This window comes from Neoarius graeffei, chromosome 14, assembly GCF_027579695.1.
Source record: "Neoarius graeffei isolate fNeoGra1 chromosome 14, fNeoGra1.pri, whole genome shotgun sequence".
Lineage (NCBI taxonomy): Eukaryota > Metazoa > Chordata > Actinopteri > Siluriformes > Ariidae > Neoarius > Neoarius graeffei.
Genome location: NC_083582.1, coordinates 18,732,580 through 18,755,892, shown reverse-complemented (window position 1 = coordinate 18,755,892; position 23,313 = coordinate 18,732,580). Strand labels below are relative to the sequence as shown.

General features: G+C 43.6%; 1 protein-coding gene across 6 annotated transcripts in view; it reads right to left on the bottom strand.

The window, feature by feature from the left end:
• mapta (microtubule-associated protein tau a) overlaps positions 1 to 23,313 on the bottom strand; it is a 158,571-nt gene that overhangs the window by 113,742 nt on the left and 21,516 nt on the right. For all 6 annotated transcript variants that reach the window (XM_060939388.1, XM_060939392.1, XM_060939387.1 and 3 more), the window contains exon 2: positions 11,540 to 11,696. In XM_060939388.1, the coding sequence (XP_060795371.1) occupies positions 11,540 to 11,681 (142 nt within the window). In that variant the 5' untranslated portion in view covers positions 11,682 to 11,696. The remainder of the gene's footprint in view (positions 1 to 11,539; positions 11,697 to 23,313) is intronic.

The following is a 23,313-nucleotide window of genomic DNA, read 5'->3' as shown; positions in this document are numbered from 1 at the left end:
TAGCTCTGCTTCAAAGGAAAATTATTAGAGAGGAAAACTAGATAGAACTCGACGCCAACGGCATCAATGGGGATGCCTCCGCCCAGTAGACGACACGCCTTATTAAGTTGTGATTTGGGGATGGACATTTGACCTCACAGTAATCTTGACCTGGTGAAATTACTTGTATCAGCCTTGGAGATATTGTGTTCACAGGGTTTTCGGACAGACATTTGACCTCACAGTGACCTTGACCATAGACCTTTTGATCTCAAAATCTAATCAGTTTATCTTTGTCCCCAAATGCACAAATGGTGAAAGTTTGGTGAAATTCCTTTCATTTGCCTTTGTTAGATATTGTGTTCACAAGATTTTCGGACAGACATTTGACCTCACAGTGACCTTGACCTTAGACCTTTTGATCTCAAAATCTAATCAGTTCATGTTTGTCCCAAAGCACACAAATGGTGAAAGTTTGGTGAAATTCCTTTCATTAGCCTTTGAAATATCGTGTTCACAAGGTTTCGGGACGGACGCACACACGGACGGACGGACAGACAGACAACTGGAAGACATAATGCCTCTTGCACCTTACGGTGGTGATGGCATAAAAATAGCACCCTGGGATAACGATTACACTTGCACTTTAAAGGAACAGTCCACCGTATTTCCATAATGAAATATGCTCTTATCTGAATTGAGACGAGCTGCTCCGTACCTATCCGAGCTTTGCGCGACCTCCCAGTTAGTCAGACACAGTCAGACGCGCTGTCACTCCTGTTAGCAATGTAGCTAGGCTCAGCATGGCCAACTGTATTTTTGGGGGCTGTAGTTAGATGTGACCAAACTCTTCCACGTTTTTCCTGTTTACATAGGTTTATATGACCAGTGATATGAAATAAGTTCAGTTACACAAATTGAAACGTAGCGATTTTCTATGCTATGAAAAGTCTGCACTATAATGACAGGCGTACTAACACCTTCTGCGCGCTTTGGCAGCGCATTGATACAGAGCTCAGATATCAATGCGCTGCCGAAACAAAGGCACATGGCTGTCAAAACAAAAACACAAAACACAGAAACAGTGGCGGCCTCTAGAGGCCAAAACAAACATGACAAGATAAGGAAATAACAGCGGCCTCTAGAGGCCAAAACAGTCCCAGTCCTAACAGTAGCATTCAAATTAGCATGGAAAGAGAGCTTCCTGAATATGGACCCTTTTCACGTGATGTCATGACAAACGCGGCCGCCATTTTGGATGTGTACTACCAGTAGTTTACCACAGCCAGCATTGAGGAACGGCAGCAAAGAAAGTGTTTATTTTCAGCAAGACTTCCATCATGCCACTATGTTGTTGTGCACCTGGATGTAGTAACCATCAACAAACAAGGCAAGGGTTATCATTTTATCGGATCCCGGTAGATGCTGACCGACGGAGAAGATGGATAGCGGCATACCAACGCTTGTGTAGTGACCACTTTGTTGGAGGTAAGACGAATAAAATTAGCCAGAAAAGGCATTACATTGCTGTTAACATTCCATTCTAGTTTACTGTAATTATGATCTGGCAGCTATTTACACCGGATCCAGTGTAAATAGCCGCCGGAGCCAACGTCCGAGGTTCCGGAGCGCGCTTGCTCGCGGCCCGGCCGGAGCCAGCGGCCGCGGAGCCAACGCGCTCGCTCGCGGCCCGGCCGGATGTTGGCTCCGGCAGCTATTTACACTGGATCCGGTGTAAATAGCTGCCAGATCATAATTACAGTAAACTAGTAAATACAGTTTTCTGCATCTCGCTCCTTTTTCTTTTATGTTTGTCGCCTTCCTCGCATTCAAACCGATTTGAGCCGAAGTCCACTACATGTCCAAAATGGCGGTCGCGTTTACGAAGGTCACGTGACTGAAAAGGGTCCATAGAAAAGCTCTTAGTACTTCTAGATCAACATATCTCTCCATCCTAACAAAATAAAACAAAAATAATCCTAGATTCCTATTTAATACTGTAGCAAAATTAGCTAGGAAAAAGACCACTATAGACACATGCACACCTGCAATATGGAGTAGCAACGACTTCATAAATTTTTCCAATAACAAAACTGAAAATATCCAACAAAAAATTAAAACTACTAATTTAAGGCCAGACAATTTAAGTAACCCTGTAGTTAACAATATAACTGTTTCAGATCAGCAATTAGAATGTTTTATTCCCCTTAGAGAAATCAAACTAATTTCATTAATCTCCACATTGAAATCTTCAACTTGTGTACTAGATCCCTTACCTACATGACTCTTCAAACAGATAATACCAGAAGCAATTGAACCACTTCTAAAAAATAATAAATTCTTCCCTTAGAATAGGCTATGTACCCAAATCCTTTAAACAAGCAGTTATCAAACCCCTGATCAGAGGTGGGTAGTAACGCGCTACATTTACTCCGTTACATTTACTTGAGTAACTTTTTGGATGAATTGTACTTGTAAGAGTAGTTTTAATGCAGCATACTTTTTACTTTTACTTGAGTATATTTGTGAAGAAGAAGCGGTACTTTTACTCCGTTACATTGGGCTATATTCTGCTCATTACTCGCTACTTTATTTTTATTGATCCGTGCGATGCGTGGTCTGTTTGTTTATGTTTTGTCAAGACTTCCAGCAGAGGCTCTGTCACATGACAGCATCTCACCGATCAAATGTAGCAGCCAGAGCCATAGTGGGAGGAGCTATGGTTTAACTCCGTTTCACTAATCAAACAGAGCCAAGCCGCCGCGCGCGCCTGCACACAAAATTCCCGCGGCAAGATCAGTCCAGGTGGAAAAGAGCATGGAAGCAGAAGAAAAATGGCAGAGACAGTGGCCAGCGTTTCTCATCAAGCTGAAGAGGCACATCCCTGGCCACACATACAAACCATGTTCACTCTCCAAACAACAAAAAATAATAGTTATGTTATGCGGTGTCACATGTGTCTCCCCAAACCAGTGGACGTTTCAGCTTATAAAAACTCAACGTCAAATTTGAGGAAACACATTGCGGTAAGTAGGCTATGTGCTTTTGGCTGTCTTCATAGGCAGATGTTAGCCCTGTTGTAACATCATAAATAACTGTAAAATACATTGTTTTGTGGAAATGTATTGACGCACTGCGGCCTCAGACGGCAAGATAACACACACACACACACACACTAGAGAACCAAGAAATAAAACTACAAAAAAATCTTCCTAACAATCACTTTTTATTGATGTGAAACCAAAAAATGCTCATGAAAATAAGGTTGTTTGCCTAATGTCAGCTCCTCAATAGCGTTACAGTTGTACACGGCTCTGGTCAAAAACTGGGAATGGAAGACTGGTGAAACCTTGCTAAATAACAAAACGCGTAACATATCGTTTGTGAAATCTCCGTTTTTCAAGCTACTGTATTTGTTGTGGATTAGACAGATTTGTGAAGACCTTAGATGTTTTTTTTTCTGTGAGATTTGTTTTTTTATTTGTCTACAAGTGCTTGTTCACAAAAGGAAGGGCATTAGCTTGTTAGCTTGACCGCTTGCTAGCAATCCCCACCACCACCCAGCCAAGCTGGGCACTGGCAGCTAGTTAGCAACCTTTTTGCTTGTTACTTCCACTTGCTAACTCCTCTGCGAGATGGAGCCAGTAAACAACTTTTTGGGAGATGAAAGGATTAACATCATTGATCACATCTTACAGGATTATTTCCAGTCTTTTTCGTACGAGGAGATATTACGTGTGATGTTCAGCTGCTGTTAAAGCTGAACAGTCACTTCACGGAGTGAACATGCGCGCGCACACACACAGTGTTATGGTTTATGTGCAGACTGCCTTTTTCTTCTTTTTCTTTGTAACCTCTACCCATTGTTTTGTTATTATGTTACTTTGTAAAGATTTAATTAATTAATATTTAATTTATTATTGTTTTCACCTGTTCACGGCTAAAAGGTCACAGCTTCACAGTGCAAAATTGAGAGCCAGCTGCTGTTAAAGCTGAACAGTCACTTCATGGAGTGAACATGCGCGCGCGCGCACGCACACACACACACACACTGTTATGGTTTATGTGCAGACTGCCTTGAGCTTCTTGTTGTTATTGTTAATACACAGAACTACACACACACAGTTTGTGTGAAATATATATGAAATCTCTGCCTGTTATGACATCCTGATCAATAAACAAAGAAGTTACTCAGCAGTTACTCAGTACTTTTTCACTTAGTACTTTTTACTCTTACTCAAGTAATTAATTGGACGACTACTTTTTACTTTTACTTGAGTAATATTATTCTAAAGTAACAATACTCTTACTTGAGTACAATTTTCGGCTACTCTACCCACCTCTGCCCCTGATTAAAAAACCTGACCTCGACCCTTGTCAGCTATCCAATTATTGGCCAATATCAAACCTCCCCTTTATCTCCAAGATCTTAGAAAAAGTTGTGGCACAGCAGTTATGCTCATATTTACATAGGAATAACGTCCATGAAATATGTCAATCAGGATTTAGACCTTATCATAGCACAGAGACAGCACTGATTAAAGTAGTAAACAACCTACTGTTGGCATCTGATCAGGGATCTGATTGTGATACTGTTGACATCTGATTGGGATACTGTTGGCACCTGTCTCCCTGATTGTATTGCTTGACCTCAGTGCAGCCTTTGACACCACTGATCAGTCCATTCTCCTGGATAGATTAGAAAGTGTTGTGGGAGTTAAGGGAACAGCCCTCTCCTGGCTCAGGTCTTATTTAACTGATCGCTATCAGTATGTTGATGTAAATGGCGATTTTTCTAGACATACTGAGATAAAGTTTGGTCTTCCACAAGGTTCTGTCTTATGCCCACTGCTTTTTTCTTTATATATGTTACGTCTGGGTGATATTATTCGTAAGCATGATAATAGTTTCCACTGTTATACTGATGACACACAGTTGTATGTTTCAGCAAAACCAGATGAGAGACACCAGCTGAATAGAATTGAGGAATGTGTAAAATACATTACACACTGGATGTTTATTAACTTCCTTCTGCTTAATTCTATCAAGACTTGTACTCGGACCACATGCAGCTAGACGTAGGTTTTCTGATTACACAGTAACAGATAGCCTTTCTGTTTCTTCACGTGCAGCAGTTAAAGACCTTGGGGTGATCATTTACTCCAGTCTGTCATTTAAAACTCATATTGATAACATTACCCAGATAGCTTGCTTTCATCTCAGAAATAGTGCTAAGATAAGAAATCTACATGTCACTACATGACACAGAAAAATTAGTTCATGCTTTTGTTACTGCTAGGTTGGATTATTGTAATGCCTTACTGTCTGGATGTTCCAATAAGTGCATAAACAAGCTCCAGTTAGTTCAAAATGCAGCAGCAAGTGTCCTTACTAAAGCTAGAAGACATGACCACATCACCCCTGTCTTATCCACACTGCATTGGCTCCCAATCCAATTTCGTATTAATTATAAAATACTATGATTGATCTTTAAAGCACTGAATGGTCTCGCACCACAGTACCTGAGTGAACTTCTGGTTCTTTATGACCTGCCACGCCTACTTAGATCAAAAGGTACAGGCTATCTGCTGGTACCTTGTATAGTGAAGGCTACATTAGGGGGCAGAGCCTTTTCTTACAAAGCCCCATAGTTATGGAACAGCCTTCCAAGTAGTGTTCAGGACTCAGACACAGTGTCAGCATTTAAGTCTAGGCTGAAAACATATCTGTTTAATCAGGCTTTTTGTTAATGGTGTTTATGAGGTAAAGGTGTAGATCTGGAGGGTCCTCAGGCATACAGTGTTTTGGTAAACTGGGGTGTATGGATGCTGTCAGCCCCTTATTCACTCGCTCATTTGAGTTTGTTGACGGTGTAGTGGCTGGCTGCTTTATGTCACAGGGTGCCCTCATGACTGTGTTACCTTCTGGCTCTCCCCTTTTAATTATGCTGTCATAGTTAGTTTTGCCGGAGTCCCTGCTTGCACTCAGCACAAAATGTATACTGTTCTTACTCATTAGGTGACATTAGGTATACCTAACAACCTGTGTGTACACCCCCCTGTCTGTCTCTCTGAGTTAATGTCGATCCTGAGACTGAGATGCTGACTTCTTCCACTCCTCGGGCCTGCCTCATCCATCCTGATGGCCTACATCTGGTTGGAATCTCATCACATTGCTCCTGTGGAGGATGGCACCATATGGACAGTCAAAAGTCGCACTTGGAAGATGGCTCTGGACACTTACTGTAGTACATTTATGGCTGAGGACTGAAGTTAACTTGCTCACTTTAGGACTGCAGTTGTCATGAACAGTTTTGCACTCAAGTTTCCTTCAATGAACAGTTTATAAGTTCAACAAAACAGATTTTATGTTAAAACTATAATGAATTTCCTGGTTATACAGTTTTACTTTGTGACTACATAGGACACAGTTAAAGAAGCAAGTTATTTATAATCACACTATCTGTTATCACCCAAATGAGGATGGATTCCCTTTTGAGTCTTCCTCATGTCGTCTGAGGGAGTTTTTCCTTGCCAAAGGAAAAGATCAAAAACATTAGGTGTATAACTCCTTCCTTGATACCATGGAGTCGAGCTTATGTATTCTCAGCCTAAGATAGCTAAGCACAAATGAGAATAATTTAGTTATCTGTCCAAAAAAATGAGGTCATCTAACCTTGGTCTGTCTTGCAGTTGCACTCACTAAGCAGGCTTTCTTTTTATTTTCTGCTGGTTTTTAATTGGCAGGAGAGTGGAGTCTGCCATATTTGCCCATGCCAACTTGTTTTGGTTAAAAGTAGGTCAAACACACCCCATGGTGGTCATGTTATATTGCTGCTCACTTGTTTTAGCAATCTCCAGAATCGTAAAATGCAGGGCACATTTTATCTCTGCAAACCATTTACACATAAGATACACGGTGTATGCAGCAGCAAAACATCTCAACACTCCAACAGCAATAGAAACAGAATATTTTGCTCAGAATTCAACTTTGCAGGCAGCATCTTTAATTTACAATCAACATGAACTAGAAATAGTAGGGCCATAGAATTTGCTGGAATGGTGAAAATTATCCCCTCCTAGAACTGCCACCTTATTGTGGTGGAGGGGTTTGTGTGCTTGAATGATCCTAGGAGCTATGTTGTCGGGGGCATTATGCCCCTGTCAGGGTTTCCCAAGGCAGACAGGTCCTAGGTGACAGGCCAGACCAAGAGCAGTTCACCAAACCCCCTAATGGAGCAACAACCAAGGACCGAGACATCGCCCAGTATGGCGCAGCCGGGGCCCCACCCTGGAGCCAAGCCCGGGGTTGGGGCTCGCATGCGAGCGTTTGGTGGCCGGGCCTTTGCCCATGGGGCCCGGCTGGGCTCAGCCCGAAGAGGTGACGTGGGCCTGAGCTTCTGTGGGTTCACCACCCACAGAGGTAGCAGTAGGGGGCTGGTGCAGTGTGGATTGGGTGGCAGTCGAAGGCAGGGGCCTCGACGACCTGATCCCCGGACACAGCGGCTAGCTGTTGGGACATGGAATGTCACTTCGCTGGGGGGGAAAGAGCCTGAGCTTGTGCGGGAGGTTGAGAGGTACCGGCTAGAGATAGTCGGGCTCACCTCCACGCACAGCTTGGGCTCTGGAACCCAGCTCCTCGAGAGGGGCTGGACTCTCCACTTCTCTGGAGTCGCCCATGGTGAGCAGCGTCGGGCTGGTGTGGGCTTCCTTATAGCTCCCCAGCTCAGCCACCATGTGTTGGAGTTTACCCCAGTGAACGAGAGGGTCGCCTCTCTGCGCCTTCGGATTGGGGAGAGGGCTCTTGCTGTTGTTTGTGCCTACGGGCCGAATAGTAGTGTAGAGTATCCGGCCTTCTTGGAGTCCCTGGGAGAGGTACTGAGGGGTGCTCAGACTGGGGACTCCATTGTGCTACTGGGGGACTTCAATGCTCACGTGGGCGACGACAGTGACACCTGGAGGGGCGTGGTTGGGAGGAACGGCCTCCCCGATCTGAACCCGAGTGGTGTTTTGTTATTGGACTTCTGTGCTAGTCACGGTTTGTCCATAACAAACACCATGTTCGGGCATAGGGGTGTCCATAAGTGCACGTGGCACCAGGACACCTTAGGTCGGAGGTCGATGATAGACTTTGTTGTCGTTTCATCTGATCTCCGGCCCTATGTCTTGGACACTCGGGTGAAGAGAGGGGCTGAGCTGTCAACTGATCACCACCTGGTGGTGAGTTGGATCCGCTGGCGGAGGAGGAAGCTGGGCAGACCTGGCAGGCCCAAACGTATGGTGAGGGTCTGCTGGGAACGTCTGGCCGAGCACTCTGTTGGGGAGGTCTTTAACTCCCACCTCCGGGAGAGCTTTTCCCAGCTTCCAGGGGAGATGGGGGACATTGAGTCTGAGTGGACTATGTTCTCTACCTCCATTGTGGACGTGGCTGTTCAGAGCTGTGGCCGCAAGGTCTCCGGTGCCTGTCATGGCGACAATCCCCAAACCCAGTGGTGGACACCGGAAGTAAGGGATGCCGTCAAGCTGAAGAAGGAGTCCTATCGGGCCATGTTGACCTCCAGGACTCCTGAGGCAGCTGACGGGTATCGGCAGGCCAGGCGTGCTGCAGCTCGGGCAGTTGTGGAGGCAAAAACTCGGAACTGGGAGGAGTTCGGGGAGGCCATGGAGAAGGACTATCGGTCAGCCTCGAAGAAATTCTGGCAAACTGTCCGGCGCCTCAGGAGGGGGAAGCAGTACTCTGCCAACACTGTTTACAGTGCGGGTGGGGAGCTGTTGACCTCGACTGGGGACATTGTCGGGCGGTGGAAGGAATACTTTGAGGATCTCCTCAATCCCACCATCATGTCTTCCATTGAGGAGACTGAGGCTGATGACTCAGGTGGACTCGTCCATTACCCAAGCCGAAGTCACTGAGGTGGTTTGCAAGCTCCTCGGTGGCAAGGCACCAGGGGTGGATGAGATCCGCCCTGAGTATCTCAAGTCTCTGGATGTTGTGGGGCTGTCTTGGTTGAAACGCCTCTGCAACATCGCGTGGCGGTCGGGGACAGTGCCTCTGGAGTGGCAGACTGGGGTGGTGGTCCCTCTTTTTAAGAAAGGGGACCGGAGAGTGTGCTCCAATTATAGGGGAATCACACTTCTCAGCCTCCCAGGGAAGGTTTACTCCAGGGTACTGGAGAGGAGAATTCGACCGATAGTCGAACCTCGGATCCAGGAGGAACAATGCGGTTTTTGTCCTGGTCGCGGAACACTGGACCAGCTCTATACCCTTCATAGGGTGCTCGAGGGTTCATGGGAGTTTGCCCAACCAGTCCACATGTGCTTTGTGGATCTGGAGAAGGCATTCGACCGTGTCCCCCGTGGTATTCTGTGGGGGGTGCTTCGGGAGTATGGGGTTCGGGGCCCTTTGCTAAGGGCTGTCCGGTCCCTGTACGAACGGAGCAAGAGTCTGGTTCGCATTGCCGGCAGTAAGTCAGACCTGTTCCCAGTGCATGTTGGACTCCGGCAGGGCTGCCCTTTGTCACCGGTTCTGTTCATAATTTTTATGGACAGAATTTCTAGGCGCAGCCAGGGGCCGGAAGGAATCCTGTTTGGGAACCACAGGATTTCATCTCTGCTTTTTGCGGATGATGTTGTCCTGTTGGCTTCTTCAAACCAGGACCTCCAGCATGCACTGGGGCAGTTTGCAGTCAAGTGTGAAGTGGCTGGGATGAGAATCAGCACCTCCAAGTCCGAGGCCATGGTTCTCGATGGGAAAAGGGTGGCTTGCCCTCTTCAGGTTGGTGGAAAAGTCCTGCCTCAAGTGGAGGAGTTTAAGTATCTCGGGATCTTGTTCACGAGTGAGGGAAGGATGGAGCGTGAGATCAACAGGCGGATTGGTGCAGCCTCCGTGGTGATGCGGTCGCTTTACCGGTCCGTCGTGGTGAAGAAGGAGCTGAGCCAAAAGGCGAAGCTCTCAATTTACTGGTCGATCTATGTTCCGACTCTCACCTATGGTCATGAGCTTTGGGTAATGACCGAAAGAACAAGATCGCGGATACAAGTGGCCGAAATGAGTTTCCTTTGCAGGGTGGCTGGGCGCTCCCTTAGAGATAGGGTGAGAAGCACAGTCACTCGGGAGGAGCTCGGAGTAGAGCCGCTGCTCCTCCACATCGAGAGGAATCAGCTGAGGTGGCTCGGGCATCTCTTTCGGATGCCTCCTGGACGCCTCTCTGGGGAGGTGTTCCAGGCATGTCCCCCGGGAGGAGGCCCCGGGGAAGACCCAGGACATGCTGGAGGGGACTATGTCTCTCGGCTGGCCTGGGAACGCCTCGGTGTTCTTCCCGAGGGGCTGGCCGAGGTGTCTGGGGAAAGGGAAGTTTGGGCTTCCATGCTTAGACTGCTGCCTCCACGACCCGGTCCCGGATAAAGCGGAAGAAGACGAGACGAGACGAGGTGAAAATTCTGATAGCTTGTTTTTACTGGACTGAGAAGCAGCCATGATACTGTCTGTTTTTAAAAAAGTCAAATGACACACCCCCACACAAACACAAACATCTGTTTATAGTATAGCAGGATTGAATCAGTACCACATACTACACTAGTACTGAGTTCAAAGAGGAGTCTGACCCAGATGCCAGGATTACAGAACAGAGTGTACAGCTGCAAAACCGGGATTGAGGGCCCTGCCAGGCATGGCCTTGTTGTCTTTATGTAAAGAGATTAATACAAAAGACTTCATCAGAAAGCCACTGCCACACCAGCTGTACTGCAACACGAAGATAAGAATTAATAGATAGTCCTATGAAAGCTCTGGACATTATAATCCCAAATACAGAAAACCAAAAGAAAGTAAAACAAGATAGAGATTATAATCTGAACTGTATTTCAATGCCATTTAAAATGTATTCATATGCATTTTGGCAGGTTTATAATGGAAATTTTTGTGTAGCAATACGATTGAGCAGTAATGCTATATCTGCCAAGTTCATTAATGAAGCCTAATTACTTTATTAAACACTTTTAATCACCTTAATCACCACAGCATGTCACTTTATTTTTCACACTTTATCCAAGATAGGATTTCAACAATCATGACAATGTCACTATTACCCCATGCAGGCACAATGAACTCTGATTAGGAATAGACTTGACTGTCAGATTTGATTCATCTGTTATTTTGGCAGCTTACTTATGGCAATGTCCCCTTCAGAGACAATTACATTTGTCCTTTCCCTTTATTTAGCACTAGTTTGTAGTTCAAACAGATATACAGTAAGGTCCAAATGCCAAGCACTATGCTGAGTCAATCAAATGACTGCCTTTACGAGATAATGACAAAGATTTCTCAAATATCTCTATGATGGATTTGCTTTTAAATATTGTTTTGTTGAATTATAAATATGAACAGAATATATTTTAGATTTTAATAAGATGTTTGGACTTGATCCATTCCCTACATTCTCTTGTTAGGATCCTAACACAAGGACTAGTCAGCAGACCCTCAATGAGTTATGTGCAATGAACTGCATAGTCATAGAACTGCATTTGGTCAGCTTGGAAAAACTTCCCAGTAGTCACCTCACCTTTCATTGGACTGACGCCATTCTCCAACTGCTCCCCATGGTGATGGTCGTTGATAGTCATTCCAGCAAGGGAGTTTGCCATGGCATTGGCCGAGTTGCAGTGGTTGGAGTGGCTGTTGAATGAATCGTGCTGCTGATCCATAGCAAATAAGGATCACTGTGAAAGGGTAGAGAGGAAATGGTGAAGGGAGGCAAAATAGAGGTCCAGGAATAAAAGGAGAGGGATAGGGGAGACAGAGAGAGAGCGAGAGAGAGAGAGAGAGAGAGAGAGAGAGAGAGCATAAAGAGGAAGAATGTATTGGCATTTGGTTTGGAGAAGCCCCACATCCCAAGCACAACAGTCAAATTTCAGATAAATATAATCTCAAGACAGGCAGAAGACCAAAGTCCAAGCCATGGGTCCTCTAGATCTCAGAGTGTTTGGCTTGGATCAATAGAAATCATTCAGAAAGTCCATCATCTTTTGCTGGAATCATACTCTCAATGTAAACAGACCCATAGCCTGTTCAAGCAGAGCTATTTATATGCGCCAACATGTAGGTCCAGCATAGAGTTTCAGACACTCTCACCAAAATAGTGCAGTCAAGCAGAAGCGAGTGTCCTCTATTACACCAAGAGCCAACACTTCCTCTTAACTGTGACTGACTACTTCATTGTAAAAGCAAACACACACACACACACACACACACACACACCTCAATCCACTCATAACTGCATGTTATTTTATGAAATACTGTAAGTGAATAAACTGGAGTGTTCAATTAAGCACACTGTAGCACTTGTCTTGTTTAGGCCATATCAAGAATAATCAGGTATCTACAAAGATTTGATTAAAATCATAAGCCTTTTGGTGGCATTCAAATGAAAATTGAAATGGTATTGAAATCATGAATATGATGAATGAAATACCAATGGAGTTCCAGTTATATTCATGATTTACAGTTAGGATTGAACAGGAAAATGTTAAATGACTTAGTATTCAAAGTGCTCTTCTTAAAGAAAGCTTCTTTAGAGCTAAAAGAAACCATCCTTCTTCCTCTTCTAGAGAGGACGCTATCAAGTGCAGACTACATACAGTAATAGCACACAGAACAGTAGATAATACTACAAGAGAAACTATCGTTCCTACTCATATATACTATATACAAGTCCTCTCTTATGGTCTTCCCCAATTTTATTGTGTTTAAATGTGGGGGTGAAACGGTCTTGTATAAGCTGGCAGCTTATTTGGAAATATAAAATGATTATATGATTATACTGGTTAATTTTTTTTTCACTGTCCATGTCATATTTGTGTGCCTGTGGCTGACATATCAAAGAAAGCAAGGGAGGACCCTTGCTTTCTTTGACATGTCAGCCACAGGAACACAAATATGACATGGACAGCCCTGTCCTCTAGATAAACTCTGACGTGCATCCATGTGCCCTCTGAGCTCAATGTGTCTCTTCTTATATATTCAAGTCCAAGTCTAGACATGCAATCAGAAATGTGGAGATGGCTGCAGTTCCTCCATTAGAAAGAATGCTACCCTCAGGTAGCATTAGCTTAGAAATGCTGTGTGAGGGGAAAGTGGAACGCCCTTGACTAAGCCTTGAACCCTGTTACAGAGCAAGATCAGCTTAACTGCATCCTTAACCTTACTTTCTGGACAGATGTCTGTCTAGACATGGAAAGCAAGTGACACCTGGGTCCACAGGGTCCCAGATTAGGATCACTTTGGGAAGTAGGCACACTGTTTGACCAAGGTCCCTTGGGAAATTAAGAATCATTAAAACTGTTGGAATATTTTGTCATCAATGTATGAAGTCTATAAAAGAAAACAGCTTGTTCATTCCCCTTTTCATCTCCCCATTTCTATAGCCAGTCCAGCACAAGGAAAAACAAGAGACTGAAAGAAATACTTCACACACACAGCCTAGGGTTTCAGCAAGAAATTTCTGTGGCTGGTGGGAAAACTCTCAATTGGCTTATGTGCCATTACAATAGACAAACCTTACAGAACACGTGATGTTTGCACTAGGATCCGGCTGTTTATGACATGACCTTTTGCTTCCTCCCTCATTAGCTGCCACTTTTGTCAACCTTCATGGAACCAAATCAGTTTTTTTTAACACTTCTACTAAACTAATACAAAGTCAGGGTTAAGGTCAGCTCTCCACAGCAGGACACAAAAAGCCAGCAAACCTGACACGATCTTTCCCAGCTGATTTAGTACTTGTCTCCAAGGGCAGTTGGAGATCGCCTTGTACTTACACAAGGAGGTGTCTTTATTTGGTGTTTTATTGGAGGAGAGGACAAAGGTAGGCACTAAAAGTGTTAAGTGTGTATAAGTATGGCTCAGGAATGCAGGCTTAGTACAGCTTCTCTTCTTCTTGTTTCTTCAGCAAACCCACCAACGCATGAGTGAGATATGGGTTGGCATGATATACTAGTTAAACAATGATATTGACACAGCACTGGAAAGACACATTTCATTTTACAGTCATTACACATGGAAAACATACACCTTTTTCAGATCAGCATTTGGATAGGAAGCATCCCTAAAAGGCTTATGAATTTTTACACACACACACACACACACACACACACACACACACACACACACACACACGGTAGCAATGATGCTTTTCTCCCACATGTTTTTTTTTTTTAAATAGCACATATTTAACGCTTATTAGTGTGTGAGAACAAAGCCTCAATACCAAATGGCTGCACAGCCTGTTATTTGCATTTCACAGTTTTCTAGACATGTTTTACAATGAGGGTGTGTCTAACAAATAACAAAGAACTAACCTAAAGATAATTACAAACCATGACCGGATGATTCTGGGTCACCTAACAAATTCTGGCTTGTGGATTAAACATTGAAGTCGAACAGATATTACTGCAGCCACACCACAGTGGTATGTAGATTCTGGGTGAAATCAGTGTCACGTTCACTGACCTAGAAACACATTTCATTGTTGGAGGTTCATACTGACATTACCTCAAATAGAGTCAATACAGTGGCTTGAATAAGTATCCACCCCTTTAACATTTTGTAGTGTTGCAACCTGGAGAAGAAATGGATTTAATTGGGATTTTGACACGAATCTACCTAAAAAAAAGCCCATAATACTGTATGTGGGCAGGGCTCTCAAGTCTCACGCATTGAGCGTGACAGTCACGCTTTTCGGTCTTTTGTCACGCACTCCCGCCACACATTGTATTTCTCATGGTGAAAAAAATTATAATATAAATTTCTCTGGCACGCCGCTATCGCTATGGAAACGGCAGGAAACAAGCGCGTCTCCCATGAGCCTGCCACTTACCAGCCAATCAAAAAAAGGAAAGGGGCGGGGCTACACAATAGTCAATCAGAAGCACTATTGTATCTGGGTCGATAACGCAACAACCAATGAAAAAAGCATTGTTATCCCGGGAATTGTTCACGTGATTCTGCTACAACCATCTTCTGAAAATTTTGTTCAGTGGACACCATGAGGATGAGCCCCGGGCAGCACAGAGACCAGAGGAAGTCATATCCTGTTTTAATGTTACAACAAATTCACAACTTGTTTGACACAAGAAATGACAACTTGACTGCTATTAGAGAATGTTGCCCAGATAATTAGCATGGACATGGTAAGGTTTTACAGGAGGTGAGCCAAGTATTGTAACTTTTTAAATGATCCTCTGGCGAGCAGCTCCACTTGTTCACAGGCAATAACAGGCGCTGGTCAGTAATAATAACAGCGACACTAACGTGTGTTTAAAGCAGCATGTGAATACCAGTAAGAGTGAAGACTTTTTTTTTTTTTATTTGTCAGCAGTTATGAAAGACCCGTTTGTGAAAGATTAAGTTTTTATTGTTCATAATATAGAAACTGTGTGACTCCAGGGGAAGATATAGGGAAGAGGAAAGTCCAACTATTACAGATTACAGGATCCAACATCCTTTGACGTTGAGGAGTTTTGGGAAAGAATGTCCTCAAAAAAGAACAAAGTAAGAAATTTTTTGCACACAACATGACTTGCTCATTATTAAGATAAAAGGAAAACATTTAAGTAATAGAGGCCCTTGGTTCCTTTTTCAAAGGTGACTGGCTTGAACCAATTTGGGAGGTTATCAAAGATAACAACCTTGGTTTTGGTGCTTCCTCATTCAAATGCTGATGCCGAGAGGGTATTTTCAATGGTCAGTCTGAACAAAACCTCAACCCGAAACAGCTTGTCTCTGGACGGGACATTGGCCTCTATCATGACCCTGAAAATGGCTGGACTTGAGCCGAACTGTTTTAAGTGGGAGCCAACAACACAAATGATGAAGGACTCCAAAAAGGCAACAAACACTTACAATAAACAACACCAGTCATAATCTCTCTCTCTCTGCTCTCTCACACACACATACACTTATTCAATACACGGAAATTGAATAAAGACTTTGTATTTGGTTGAATTGTCAGTGCCGGGTGTTATCCTTTCTTCTGCAAGTCTGAGCAGTTATTAATAACAACAACACTAATAATAATATTATTAATGAAAGACCCCCATTCCTGCGACCCGTCCAACTGCCCCCTTATAATGTTGCCATTCCTTCTCACAACACTTACAAAACATTTAGAGATTAAAGACACCAAGTGATGAAGTGTTTCAGGTGTTATTTTGTCCCATTTTTCCTGCAAACAGGTCTTAAGGTGTGCAACAGTACGGGGTCATCGTTGTTGTTATATTTTTCATTTCAAAATTCTCCACACATTCTCTTTTGGGGACAGAGGGGACAGACACCCTCTTCTTCCACAGCCATGCCTTTGTAATGTGTGCAGAATGTGGTTTTGCATTGTCTTGTTGAAATATCCCTGGAAAAGATGTCGTCTTGAAGGCAGCATATGTTACTCCAAAATCTCAATGTACTTTTCTGCATTAATGCTCCATCACAGAAGTGTAAGTTACCTTTGCCAAGGGCACTGACACAACCCCATACCATGACACACCCTGGCTTTTGGACTTGTTCCTGGTAACAGTCTGGATGGTCCTTTTCGTCTTTGGTTCGGAGCACATTGTTTCCACTTCTTACAAAAAAGACATGGAATACTGATTCGTCTGACCACAATACATGTTTCCACTGTGTAATGGTCCATCCCAGATGCCTCTGAGCCCAGAGAAGTCAATGGTGCTTCTGGACATAGTTAACATAAGGCTTCCTTTTCGCACAGTAAAGTTTTTACTGGTATTTTGTGGATGTAACTCTGTATTGTAGAACTTGATAAAGATTTGCCAAAGTAATCCTGAGCCCATGCGGTTCTGTCAGCTACAGTGCCATCTGAGGGATCAGAGATACAGGTGTTCAGCTTAGGCTTGAGCCCTTGCCCTTTACACACCAAAATTCCTATAGATTCCTTGAATTGTTTAATGATATTATGCACCGTAGAGGGTGAAATATCCAAATCCCTTAATTTCTTTGAGGAACATTGTTTTTAAACATTTCAATAATTTTCTCATGCATTTGTTGACAAACTGGAGATCCTCGTCCCATTTTTGCTGCTCAAAGGCTAGGCTTTACTCCCTCAAAACCCAACCCCTCCTCATAGTCGGTGTGGGAGTGACAACAGACCAGGATTGCCTCATCAGGCTATACCGTCGGACAAAAGACTAGCACCCATGTCAGGCCTAAATCGTGGATGGCTGGGACCACAAGTCAAGTAGTCTGGTAGGGCCTCCCATGGCGGACAGGCTGATGTTGAACCTGTGATGGCTAACGGGGCTATGGTACCTGCCTTGCGGGGCAGCAAGGCAGTATGGCTCTCCAGCGGAGGATCTCAACTTGAGACAACGGTGGAGGGCACATGTCGCTGGGCGGAAGAACTGTACAGTCAACGGCCAGGGTCCAATAGTTCAGTCAGGGAATTACTGCTATATGCAGGTGTGGCGAGCCACATATTATCTGTCCTGTCGGAAGCCAATCGAAAATGTTATGATAAAGTCAATTAACAGCTCCAAGGTTAAAGCCCTTGATTCTCCAGCTCTCATACAGTCAGACAATGCTCCACCAGCATCATATGACGATTCGCGCTTAAAGTCCCCGGAAAGGCCGAATACCGATCGTCTGAAACTGAAAGGGGGCTTTTCTCGACCAACTTCTTCATATATAGTTTCTACCTTGAATTGTAGAACTCTTCGTACCACATCATCACGTGTTGAGCTAGACAAGCTCATGAAAGATCAAAACATATCAGTGACTTGTATCCAGGAACATCACCAAGTTCACTCCGAAAGTGATCCTGACATCATCACATGTAACCTTGGTTCAACCACACTATTCTCTTCGTCTGCCACTAGAAATATTGTTAGTTTTTTCTTTTTTATCAGGCATCTAATTTTTTAGGTTTGTTTACCTGACATGTTTCGACGTACGACTGTCGTCTTCCTCAGAGTGTCACCGGATGTTATTGGTGACGCATCTTTTATCAGCTGATGTTTCCAAAGGCATGGCCTTCCTGTCTGGATTGACAGGTCGGTCACGCCTTCTACTGTCAGTTCGTCCCCTGCAAGATGGCACTCCAGGTATGGGAGAGCATGTATGCTCCCTCATCTCGGTTGATGGTCCTCGGACTTTGCTTACGGATCTCTATGGCCTCCCTGATCCAGCGCTGATGTTTATTATCTTCTGTGCGGATGACTCTGGCATTCCCCCAGTCCATAATATGATTTTCCCTTTTGCAGTGATCTGTTATGGCTGACTTATAATTTTCCTGTTGTGCCTTTTCTTTTATTGTTTGGGTTTGTCTTGTAGCTGTCTCCTTTTCGCACTCTTTTTTATGTTCATTTTTTCTTGTGTTGAAACTCCTTCCTGTCTCCCCAATGTAAGTTTTATTGCATAATTGACATGGAATCTCATATATGGTGTTGCATCTGTTGTCTGGATGTATTCTGTCTTTGGGATGAACCAGGATCTGACGGAGTGTTGTGTGTGGTTTGACAGGTGTGTTACTGACAGTAGAAGGCGTGACCGACCTGTCAATCCAGACAGGAAGGCCACGCCTTCGGAAACATCAGCTGATAAAAGATGCGTCACCAATAACATCCGGTGACACTCTGAGGAAGATGACAGTCGTACGTCGAAACATGTCAGGTAAACAAACCTAAAAAATTAGATGTCTGATAAAAAAGAAAAAACTAACAATATTCAATATAAGACATAATGAACGTAATCGAAAGATTAAGAATAAGTTATGGAGATGAAAGCATCAAGGAGTTTCGCCGCCTTGAAAGATTGACGCGAAAACGGGCATGATACAGGAATCACCTGAGATTCAATCTGCGCTGCCGGGATGAGGAAGTCGTACCGGCCAGCCTGAACATCAAGAACCCGATTCCAACCAGAAACGCGGAAAAGATGATCAGGAAAGTGCGGATGACTCTGGTAAAAGAACGGATACGGTGCACAACTGACAAACTCAATAATATCAACAGCGAACTACATAGGGAGATGGAAACTTTCAAACGCTGGTTTCCCCAAAACAAGGAAATAGAAATAGCAATACACAGACACTTGGCAGACATACATGAGCAGGAATTCACAGAGACAAAAACCCGACAAATCCGAAAACTGGACAGACTCATTGCACAGAAAAAGAAGGCAGAACCGGAGCACGCACACATCAACGACAAATGGATCCACAACATATCAAGGTACAAACTCTCACAAGCAGAACGCAGTATACTAGGAAAAGGACTCAACTACGCTGTCACACCGAACAACATACCACACGATGAATTCATTCTGGCAACTGAATTAGCATGTGAGAAAATACAGGATCAGGGACAAAAAGCAGCACTAAGAAACGCAATAGCTGGTATATTGAAAACGGCCAAACCACCACCCAGTAACATCACAAAACAGGAAGCCAAAGCCATGAGAACGTTAGCAAAAAATAAAGACATCACAATCCTCCCAGCAGATAAAGGCAGAACAGTAGTTATCATGGACACCAAAGAATATGAACACAAAATGATGGAATTACTCTGTGACCATGCCTTCGAGATATTAAGAAAAGACCCAACAGAAGACAAGAAAAAGAAACTTAAAGCATTACTCAAACCACTACTCGATGAAAATAAAATAGATAAACAGGCATATAATCATTTAGTACCCACAGCCAATGTCATCCCCAGGATTTACGGTACACCAAAAATACACAAACCAGGAACACCATTACGCCCCATAGTAGATAGCATTGGTTCAGTGACATACAACTTATCAAAAGCACTTACCGAAATAATTAAACCATTACTAGGACTCACAGACCAACACTGCAAAAACTCAAAACAACTGGCAGAAGAACTAAAAAACATAAAAGTGCAACAAGACGAAGTTTTCATTTCACACGATGTCATATCTCTTTTCACCAGAACACCCACGGAAGCCACCATACAGGTAGTACAAGACAAATTAAAAACAGATAGGACGCTCAAGAAATGCACAAACCTTACTGTACAAGACATTACGCAACTCCTTCAATTCATCGCCACATCCACATACTTTCAGTTCAGGAACACAATTTACAGACAAAAGGAAGGTTTTGCCATGGGAGACCCACTATCAGCCATAATGTGCAGCTTTTTCATGGAAGACCTGGAGCAGAAAGCACTCACTACAATACCAGCGGAATACAGACCAACACTCTGGAAACGGTATGTGGACGACATATTGGAAAAAGTAAAGAGGGGACACACTCAACAACTTACCGACCATCTCAATACTATAGACAATACCGGCAATATAAAATTCACACATGAAGAGGAAACGGAGCAGTCAATAGCATTTTTGGACTTAAAAATACATCACACAGAAGAGGGGGACATCAAAATAAAAGTACACAGGAAACCCACACACACCAACCAATATTTAAACTGGACTTCCGAACACCCCATAATGCACAAAATATCCGTAGTTAGAACATTACATGAACGCGCAGCAATAATTACAGATGCACAGGACAAAGAACAGGAAGAACAACATATACAACACGCACTGAAGGCATGTCAATATCCACAATGGGCAATATCCAAAGGGGCGGAACAGGTCAAAAACAATAAAACACAGAAGAAAGAGAAAAAACAAACCAACAAACAAGAACACAGGGGAGTAGTGACATTACCATACATCAGAGGAATAACGGAACGCATTCAAAGAGCAATGAGGAAATACAACATTAACACACCTGTCAAACCACACACAACACTCCGTCAGATCCTGGTTCATCCCAAAGACAGAATACATCCGGACAACAGATGCAACACCATATATGAGATTCCATGTCAATTATGCAATAAAACTTACATTGGGGAGACAGGAAGGAGTTTCAACACAAGAAAAAATGAACATAAGAAAGAGTGCGAAAAGGAGACAGCTACAAGACAAACCCAAACAATAAAAGAAAAGGCACAACAGGAAAATTATAAGTCAGCCATAACAGATCACTGCAAAAGGGAAAATCATATTATGGACTGGGGGAATGCCAAAGTCATCCGCACAGAAGATAATAAACATCAGCGCTGGATCAGGGAGGCCATAGAGATCCGTAAGCAAAGTCCGAGGACCATCAACCGAGATGAGGGAGCATACATGCTCTCCCATACCTGGAGTGCCATCTTGCAGGGGACGAACTGACAGTAGAAGGCGTGACCGACCTGTCAATCCAGACAGGAAGGCCACGCCTTCGGAAACATCAGCTGATAAAAGATGCATCACCAATAACATCCGGTGACACTCTGAGGAAGACGACAGTCGTACGTCGAAACATGTCAGGTAAACAAACCTAAAAAATTAGATGTCTGATAAAAAAGAAAAAACTAACAATATTCAATATAAGACATAATGAACATAATCGAAAGTGCCACTAGAAATGTTTGTGGTGCCGCAATTGGGGGTGTTGGTTTCTGTATCCAGAGGAAGTTGCTACCGCTTCTCAAGTCAGTTAAGAAATATTCAGTTGGTCAGGTTCAATGCCCAAACTGATGATCACATCATCAGTTTTTCTTTGGCTAATAATCAGACACAAGGTATGCCACCACTCTTACCAGAGCAGTTGGGGGTTAGGTGCTTTGCTCAAGGGCACTTAAGTCAATCCTGCTAGTCTGGGGAATCGAACCAGCAACCTTTTGGTCCCAAAGCTGTTTCTCTAACCATTAGGCCATGACTACCCCAGAAATATGATATAAATATGATAGCCACATAATAGCTGCTACTTTCAAAGGGAATCCAAAAACTGTCATTGTATCCTGCTATGCACCTCATAACAGTCTACCGGAAGAAGTAGCTGCAGAGTTCTATGCAAAGCTAAATAACGTTGTTGAATCTATCCCACAACACTATATGCTTATATTAGGAGGAGATTTCAATGCTCAGTTGAACAATGGTTTTTCACTGCATAAATCCATGAATCGTAATGGTCAGCTGTTGCATGCTTTTGTTGAACAGCACAACCTAATCGTTGGAAACCTGTCATTTCGCAAATCAGCCAGAAAACTTTGGACATATCGTTCTCCAAAAAATGTCCTGTCGCAGATTGATTTTTGTTTATATCGTAAAAGATGGCGAAACAGTGTTAGAGATTGCCAAGCCTTCTCGACATCCAACCCGGTAGGGAGTGATCATCGGATCGTCTCCATGTTTGTGAAACTCAGCCTACGTGTAACTAGGAAAATTATGAAAAAGAAGCTCTACTGGAAAGCCTTGGTTAACGATAGCGAACTTGCTCTGAATATTGATTCCAGTATTACCAGACAATTTGAAAGCCTTCCGGAAGAGGAGCAAAACTACTCTTCATTTGTCAGTATTGCAAATAAAGTTGGGGGTGAGCATCTCCCCCCAAAGCCACGACCTGCTAAAGCTACCTGTGATCATGCAGATGTTATAGCTGCCCGACAAGCTACTTTGCAACCACCTACGAACCAAATTCAATCGACACAGGATATCCTCCGTAGAGCCTACAATAGTCTAGAAGAGAATCGCATCAATGATATCCTCAGAATGTTTGACACCCCTGCTGCCCCCTCCTCCATCAAGACTGCATGGGATCTTGTCAAGCAATTATCAGGCAAGAAGACTAACAACACTATATGCATTGAGGGAGACGACCCCTTAAAAGTTTGGGAAACCCATTTTTGCAACCTCCTCAACGTCGATCAAAGCACAAATGTTGGAGTTGATCAGCCTATTGAAAAGATTTTTGACATCTTTCAAGAAATTCCAACAGGAGAACTCACACAAGCTGAGGTTGATTCATCCCTTAAATCGATGAAAAACGGAAAAGCTCCTGGGTTGGATGGATTACCACCAGAGTTTTGGAAATTACCTAAAGTTAGAAAGCAACTGTGCAAGTTTTGTAATCGGACATACTTTGGCAGTCGGCCTGAAGAATGGGGCTTTTCTGGTCTCGTACCTGTGCCTAAAAAGGGCAATCTGCGACTTCCAGATAACTACCGGGGTATTGCTTTGTCACAAATTGCCTCTAAAGTTTTCAGCCGTTATATTCTGAACCGAATTCGACCTGTTATTGACAGTGTATTAAGAGAGAATCAAAACGGTTTCAGGCCGGGCCGCTCGACCACTTCTCACATTCTTGCCCTCCGCCGTATAGTAGAAGAGTTACAAAACTTTACTAAAGAAGCTGTGATTATATTCATTGATTTCAGAAAGGCATTTGACTCGATCAATAGGGAGAAAATGCTACAGATTCTCTCAGTGTACAGTATACCTGAAGAAATTGTTGAAGCAGTCAGAGTCATA